The sequence below is a fragment of the Amia ocellicauda genome, chromosome 3 (assembly GCF_036373705.1).
Source record: "Amia ocellicauda isolate fAmiCal2 chromosome 3, fAmiCal2.hap1, whole genome shotgun sequence".
Taxonomy (NCBI): domain Eukaryota; kingdom Metazoa; phylum Chordata; class Actinopteri; order Amiiformes; family Amiidae; genus Amia; species Amia ocellicauda.
In genome coordinates, this window is record NC_089852.1 from 51619060 (window position 1) to 51627558 (window position 8499).

At 38.6% G+C, this 8499-nt stretch overlaps 1 protein-coding gene across 1 annotated transcript; it reads left to right on the forward strand.

Annotated features, from left to right (window-relative positions):
• Positions 1-400: 400 nt before the first annotated feature.
• On the forward strand, positions 401-7605 carry mrps31 (mitochondrial ribosomal protein S31). The gene is made up of 7 exons (XM_066699901.1): positions 401-665; positions 1071-1355; positions 2400-2552; positions 3708-3854; positions 5884-5960; positions 6277-6420; positions 6772-7605. Exons 1-7 carry the CDS (start codon positions 550-552, stop codon positions 7002-7004), a joined length of 1155 nt encoding a protein of 384 aa, XP_066555998.1. The 5' UTR covers positions 401-549; the 3' UTR covers positions 7005-7605.
• Positions 7606-8499: the final 894 nt, after the last annotated feature.

Genomic DNA, 8499 nt, shown 5'->3' on the forward strand with positions numbered 1-8499 from the left:
GAGTATGGAAACAGTAATGATTACAGATTAACAACATAACAAATGCAATCTATGGGCAGCACTTTAATTAGGCACCATGTATCATACCTAACAGGATCAAAATACAATTGCACCAGAGCATTACACTTGCCAATATTGTTATATTTTTACTTCAATGCTTGTTTTTATATTAATCTCTTACGCCATCTACAGGACTGCGGAGATACACGGATGGGTTGTACTGTAACACAAACATTAGCAAACTTATCTTTTCTATTCCCATGACCATCCTTTTTTATGTTGAGTAGATTAATGTTTGCGATTAAAGTAGGCTGTAGTCTGTAGACGTCAATAGACGTATTTTTGCTTGTTTCCTTGCATAAATGCATGTGAATTAAGACTTGGGTCTCAATCCATGCAACAGCGGAACCCCAGCTGTAAGACCGTGTTTCCCTGGCGGGCAGATTTTCAGTGTTGCAACGGTGAGAGGTCATGACTGGGTACCATGCCTGTTTGACATTGTAGGTTTGTGGATTTCAGAGAGCAGCATTTTGGAAAGCCCAATCAGCGATGTACCGGAGACTTATCTTGTTTGTATCTAAAGGGAAAATGGGTAGCGGTTCTTATGAAGAAGGGAATTGTATCATTTTTAAAAACAATTGCATCGCAGAGAGGGCTATTCCGAGGTACGTATAAATTGACTTTCTTATGTCTGCTAAAGAGTAGAATATGACTCTACTACCATATGATCAATTATATAGACGTTTTATTTATTTCAACTAATATGTTTTGTTTTGTTTTGGTATTGATTAGTCGAAGACTGTTTATATGTTGGTGTCAGTAGAGACACAACGTTAGTCTGTAATAGAAACACCTTTTATATAAGTGTATTTCAAGGATTCACCTTCTGGTAAAGATTAGGATAAAATGCGTGCTATACTGAATGAAGAAAAAAAAACTAATATTGAGCTACAAAATTCCAAATCTTGATGTAGAAGTCATTATTGTAAGGCAGCTAAAGCATGTATTCAATCATGGTTATGTGGATTACAAAGGGAAAAACTGTCTGTCCGTCTGACCACTTTTTCCAGAGTCGCTGCTTCCCCTCACAAGTTCTTCAGCACTAGTAGGGATGAGTCTTCTATTCCTGAGGAGGGAGACAAGAAGTCCAAGGAAAAGGAGAAGGGACCAGCAAAATCAGGGAAAGAAAACCTGCTAGATCTCCTTGGAGCCATGAAAGTGGAGGTGACCACGAAGAAGAAGTTTCAGGCTGTGAATGTTCAGAAAAGACAAGAGTTGCCCAGAGTTGTGCCTCGGTCCATGGAGAGTGCTAGCAGTATGTTCCAGAAAGCCAGCCCAGAGCGACAGTCCCAGAGGTAGTATTGCAGTGGCTACAGCTACATGTTTTTATTTTGAAGTCTGTACATACTGCGTTTCTAACCTATGTATTAAAATTGTGTTTTACCTTTGCCCACAAGTATAACTATGTTAGCCATCCATCATAGCTACTGACTATAACCATACAATTATTATTCAACCCAATATTCATAAACTATATGCAATACATTATTATTATTATTACACTCATCGATATACATCATAGGTCTGTCTGTTAGTACTACTAACCAATATACCACATCTCCTTCCTTTCTCATACTTAGCCCTGGAGAATCATTTCACTAGTGATGTATCTTAAAATAGTTAGATTCAATGACAAATAACAATACAAATGGGAATAAAGGACCTCAGCCGAGGGCCATTAAAGGGTATGTCAAGATAATTCCACCTGCTTACAGACCTTGTTGTTCTGATTGTATTTAATTATTATAGTCCATGTCATTGTACTGCCAGTGTCCCAAATCAGACTTCTCCAAGGGATCCTGATTAGGTGAGGAGGGGAGGTGACATCCACATGTTACCTTTCACGTGCACTGGCACCCCTTGACCGAATAAGCAATTTAGGGACCACCTGTAAACACTTTTTGTTCATTTGATGAACATGTTTAAACAGTGCTGTGTCAGTGGTTATGCGTGTGTGTGTAAGAAATGGTCTCATTTCCAACTGATGAAGATACCAAGCTCCATTGGAAATAAGTTTAAATTACAATTCCAGGTTTTGATATAGAAGCCTGTTATTAGTTTGTTGAATAAACAAATCTGCTAAATTACTAGTAGTAAATAATAATAATAATAATAATAATAATAATAGTAGTAGTGACCACCTTCACATTAGTTAGTTAAAAGCCCTGTGTTGGTATTTCATCATCACAATCTTGGTGGTTTTTACCAAGATTATTCCAGACAGAATTTTCAGAACAGAAGCTAAGTTTTTGAACCCATTAAGAATATACCTGTGCGGTAAGCCTTGCTACAGTAACAAACATTTAAAAAACCTACACGTCTGCGTGGCTTTGTTCTAGTGTCCCTCTGAGTCCAGAGTTGGTGGCTGCTGCCTCAGCCGTGGCCTCCTCCATGCTCAATAAGAGCCAGACGGAATCGGAGCTCCTTCAGCAGCTGAGGAAACACGAGACCATTGTGGAGGACCAGAAGAAAACGGACAACAACAACATTGGGTAAGCATCACTGCACTGATGTCTGACCCTCTCCGATTCTGTATTGGGGGTCATGGAAACACAGGTGCACCTAACTGCAAATGCCATCATAAAAGCTGCTGCAAGGGTGTCCTATACAGACAATGTTTGAAGAAAAATTCCTCCTGTACTTACAAGTAGCCTTTCCCAGACAATACAGACCAGAGCAGAAGTGACCCTGTGAGACCTAATGATGCTCTCTCACTTTTCAATATGGTTTTCTCCTGCTATGTAACTATACCTTTAGAGCTTACCATTATTGCAGAGTTCCTTTCAGTCTTAATGCTTAAATAGTTTTTGTTCACGCAATTGTTATTGTAAGTAATTAAGACCATGGATGTTCTGGCATTGTTTAGGAATCCAGCAGTGTTAATGATCGGTTTCCCGAGAGAACGCATACTTGGAAATGACAGAACAAGGCACAACTCACTTTGAATTCACTTAAGTTCAAACTGTTTTACAAATGCATACGTTTGGGTATACAAAAGTGCAATTTATTTATATATCTTTGTCTTTTGTACAAGTACGCCTATTTAAGGTGTGCATTTTATGTACCTTCTCAGCTTCTCATACATATTACCAGAAAAAAATGATTTCATAATGTAGAGAACTACATACTTAGAACATTTATCAGTCACAGCTATCAGTTATAGATTACTTGTGTACAAACACACAGTAACATTTACAGAGTTGAATAAATGTTTGTTTCTGATTTTTATTCTATTATGTTCTGGAAAAAGTCACAAACAGTGTTGACATTCTGTAACCAGTATCTTAGATTATGTTGCTCACTTTTTTATTTTTGTCATTAATTTATGTATTCATTTTACACTGTTTACTCAGTGCTGTTTTCTCTGTTTACAATAAAATGTACAATGTTCTATTTCAGTTCCATTTCAAATGTCAGGGATATGTGGTTCCTAGTAAAACTGCTTAACCTCTATATGTCACTATTGATATATGAGTAAATTCTTGATTGTTATTCAAACGTACAATAGGTAACAAGTTTTAACAGGAATGTGGAATAAATAAATATTTTACAAGGGTCATACAAATTTTGGGGCTGCAGCACAGGTGGGGTATACGGCCTGTAGGTTTTTCTACACTGAAGTAAAATCTCTAATCCTGCCTCTTCAGAAACATCATTGCTGACATGAAGGTTGGGAAACGCCCCAATGCACGCTCCAGCAGCAGACCAGCGAATCAGATCCGCTTTGACGATGATGGGCGGGGCTTCATTCCTGACAGGGGGTTGGCCAGCGAACTAGAGGGAGTGCGACGCAGGTAAAGATCCCTGCTCACAAAGCAAAGAATTGCCTTTTTGAAAAATGGTCTCTCTATTGCAGAATCCATAATAGTTTTCTCACTTTACCCTTCCCTCAACTCATCAACTGAGTTTCTGATAGAACCTCTTTTTCTAAAAACTCACTGTCTTGGGGGTTGCAAAGTGGCACATCTTGTAAAAAACACTCCACTGGAGTCCTAGGTGTGTCCTATGGGTTGGACACATTCCAATCAAATCCACCCTAGGGAGTACTGCCGGGGGTGTGTGAGGTGGATGCTGCCTGGAGAATATGTACTTGGCTGAAGAGTCACACCTCCTGAGGTTGTGTAGGCAGCCTGCAGGTTCAAGGTGTTAACTATTCCATCTGCATCAAATCCTCTAATTTGTGTGATCGATACATTGCATAGATGGCTTCATTCTGGAAGCAGCACCAAAGTTGTAGCTGTGAGTCAGTATTCAGATCATTCCACATCAGAGTGAAAACGCTTGGGTCGTGGCTAACTGGAGATTATTATTTTGATTAGAGATTATTTGTACTTACCAAACAAATACAAATTCTTAATTTAGCTTTTCCCTCTATTTATTTTTTAGTCTTCGACTATCTGGTAATTGCTGTGTTTCTGTTTCTTTAAAAAACTGGGAGAAATTGAGTTATGTATGCACTATATAAATCAAGTTAATTGTTGCCCATATTGATAACGCCACACTTACCTGTTGCCTCTTAAACATTTTCTCTTCTCCGCTCTCTATACTACCCCTTTTATAATTCCAATCCCATTTGCTGTTGATTAACTAAATTTCAACACTTATCAATTCCAACTTAGCCCTTGACAGTCTACATAAAGAGCACAGTAATATAGAATAATGCAGGTTGTAATGAAATTCTGTCCTAAAACTATATATTGTTATATAAAATATATAAATACAAATGTACTGTTCTGTTGTGCAGAACTCTTTCAACTGGTGGGCATTGACTTGTACATAGTAGGAGTTGATTTGTTATCAGCATACACAGTGGATTGTGGTACTTTTTTCCACCTTACCCTGTAAGTGATCTGAGCCTGAATTAATGTTGATGGCAGTGCTATGGGCCATGAAGGTGGATTGTATTTCTCTCATTGCTCTTTTTAATTTATTTGCAAAAGTAATTGAGTTCTGAATTCAGGGAAATCCTCAGGAAAGCTAGATTAAATGGTAACAATAACCTCATGTAGAAACACCCCCACACAATGATCAAATTACATTTAAACAAAAGAAAAATTCAAAAGACGATGACATTACTGTAACTAATGTAGAAATTGGTTTCTGTCACTAGGGGGAGTCATTCTCCAGCCTTAAACACTCAACCACACAATTGTTTTTTTCTATTGGTGTTTTCAGCCTTTTCTTTCAGTTATTTATTTCATTGTGTAGGCTGCTTGAAACATTTATGAACCTTTCGAATACAGCCATTGTCTCCTTGATGTACTCCTTTGCAGATCTTGTCAGTGGCTGTATTCGAAACCGCATTCTACCCTACTACATACTGATTTTCTGACTAGTAAGTAGTACAGTATGCAATATGAAGACATTATTTAGTGTACTACATATGTCATGTGACCTCACGTGACATGGGCCGTCAGCTGAAGGTGAAGCATGATGGGATATGATATTCGTTGTAGTGAGCTCTGGTTGTATTCTACATATTTTGGTGAGTGTAGCAAGCCATCTCAGTACTTTTACCATACTACAAATTCATATACTTTGTCCAGTATGCATACTGCATCTACTGAAATGTTGTAATGTAGTATGCTAGTATGCAGTTTCGAATACAGCCAGTGTCTTGGTGGAGTCACACTGTTGTATATATGTTTAATACAAGTTATTTCTTTACGGAGATGTTAATATATTTTCTTCAATTCTTTGTATAAGAAGGATAATGTGATTGAGTTATCTATGTTTGTGTGTGTATGTATGTATTAATTAGCTAGCTAATTACTTTAAATTAGTTAAGATGCAACTCACAAGCTTGTCTTGTTCTTCCTCCAGGAGGGGCTTGTTTGTTGGTAAGAGACTGAACATCTTTCCTGCTGTCTCCGAGACAACCGAAACAGAAACCAAAGCAGGTACGCTGGAAAAAGCATGTCACAATTCCTTTTAGACACTTAAACATAGCTTTTTTTAAAGAGGTAATTTGCCGGTCATGGCTAATCTTTTTTTTATATTCACAGAAATAAACATCCTTTACCAACCCCCACCCATTTCTTCTAACATAATTCATTATGTACAACTATGTCTGCATATATTTCTTTATGTGGTACTGAGCTGAAAATATCCCATAATCATTCCCCCCTTGTTTAACCCAGTACAACAATGAAAGATTCTGAACCTTCATCTTTACCCAGTGACAAATGTGAATGTGTTGTGCTTTTGAATGTGCAGTCTCCTCTCCCACACTCTGGGACATGGAGATGGCCAATCAGATTGCAACAGCGACCAGACACCTGCCCCGTAATGGCTTTGAGGAGATGATCCAGTGGACTCGCGAAGGCAAACTCTGGCTTTATCCCATCAACAATGAGCAGGGTGAGTGCAGACTCTGGCTGTTTCTTACTGTACCCTAGTATACAATCTGCATTCAGAGATCTATAATGAATTAATTGAATTGTCATAAGCATTGTTTGCAGCTTATACGCAGAAGGCACTGTAAATAAATCTTTAAAAAAGTCAAATAAACAATAACATCAAAGAATTTATGAAAAAAAAAAAAATTAAGACTGGGGCCTTCCAATACAAAGATTGTCTATCATTTTAGTGAACAGGTTTAGTGTTTTGGTGGAATGGAGTTTACAATCAAAAAGTTCTGCTTCTCAGAATCTCTTGGTATTCCCTTATGTTTTTGTCTTGTTTTAAAGTCTCTCTTATCTCTTTTCCCAGGGCTGGAGGAGGAAGCGGAAGTCCCATTCCATGAACATGTGTTTCTTGACAAGCACCTGGAGGATTTTCCCAAGCAAGGCCCCATCCGCCACTTCATGGAGCTGGTGATCACCGGATTGTCCAAGAACCCGCACCTTACTGTGCATCAGAAGAAGGAGCACATTGCTTGGTTTCGGGACTATTTCCAGCAGAAGGAAGAGCTGCTAACTGAGGCAGAGGCTGGCCTGCATTGACGAGGACACTTAAGCCAACCTAGTCTTCTCAACTTTCCAACTCTCTTTGGGTTTGCATGGAAGAATAGCCTAACACCTTGTATCCCTCCCAAATCACGCTAAAAGACCATCTAAAATCAATCGAATTTGATCCAGCAAAGCCCCTTAAATTAATGCACATATGTCCACCCATTATACGTCTGAGCAGTCGTCAACAATCCTTTCCAAGCAGGTGGGTGAACTGAAGCTAAATGGGCTGTGTCCCTGGACATCTCAATACAGATCTTGAGAGTTATTCTGCCACTGCGTTTCCTCAAAGAGATTTGGGTATTGTTCAGCTCAGAATGCACAGCCAAAAACATCTCTACTCATAGTAACTATAAGCAGGCTGAATAACAAGGTGTGTGTGCAGTTCTATTGGGGTCTCCAGTTGCTAAATTTGTTAGACAAGTGTATATCATATGTGCGAATCCAGATCTGGACTGATCATTGTTATAGCTGGTTGGCGTCCGAAATCAGAATCTGTCTGTTAGTGGGTTAGAGCTGTAGGCTGCTTCAATCTGTGTTCACCCTGTAATGGAAAGGTGTAAGTAAAAACCCACACCCTTGCAGATGTCTGTTTACCTGTTTTACTGTATATAGTATAGATGAGTTCAATAGTTGAATAATCTTTTTGTGCAACCCTAGAGTGCTTTGTTTTTTGTGAGGAGGATTTGTGTAAGAGCCTGGAACTCCTCTATAACCCTGACTGGATCAGATTGCCATGTCATAGGGGTTTTACTGCTATCCCCCTGAGTTGTCAGAGACAAATTGGTGGTGGTTTATACAAGAGACATGTCCTGTTTTGGTGACAAATCTAGAGAGGAAAGGTGTTAAATGGAAAATAAAAAAGTGTCCTATTGTGATAGACAAAATTTTGTTTAGTTTATTATTTCATTTTATATAGGATGTGGCTTTGTTCTGAGGTTTTCAGTAGAATAACTGTTTTGTCCAATACTGCCTACTCCACTGTATTCTTTGTAGCAGCCGTCACATTCAGAATGTGCAGTGTATAAATCCTTGATGCTGGCACTTTTAGGTAGATGTGTTCACAGCCAAGGAGATGGAGCTTAGTGTTGTCACAAATCCATACAGGAAACACCAACTTGAAAAACTGGAGCTTCACAACTCTTGCTCAGTAAACGATTCTTGTAAAGCACATTTGATTTTTCCCTTTTGTCTAACTGAATGGTTAATCAGGGGGAAATAATTCAGGCCCTTTTATCAACTGAGTAGTCCAAGACATTTTTTTATTTATACAAATGTCCACTTTCCTCCTTCTTTTATTCCTTTATGCTTGAGGTTGCTAAACAAAAATCGTGATTGTTTACAATGGGGAAATAATGAGAGGGCCTAATACACAAAAAGGACACCAAGCAGTTTTAACTTAGAATGAACTGAATATCTTCCTTAAGAGGAGAAAGGGGTCGGGGGGGGTGGCACTAGTTTTGTAACAGGTCTATGAATGTTTTTCTTC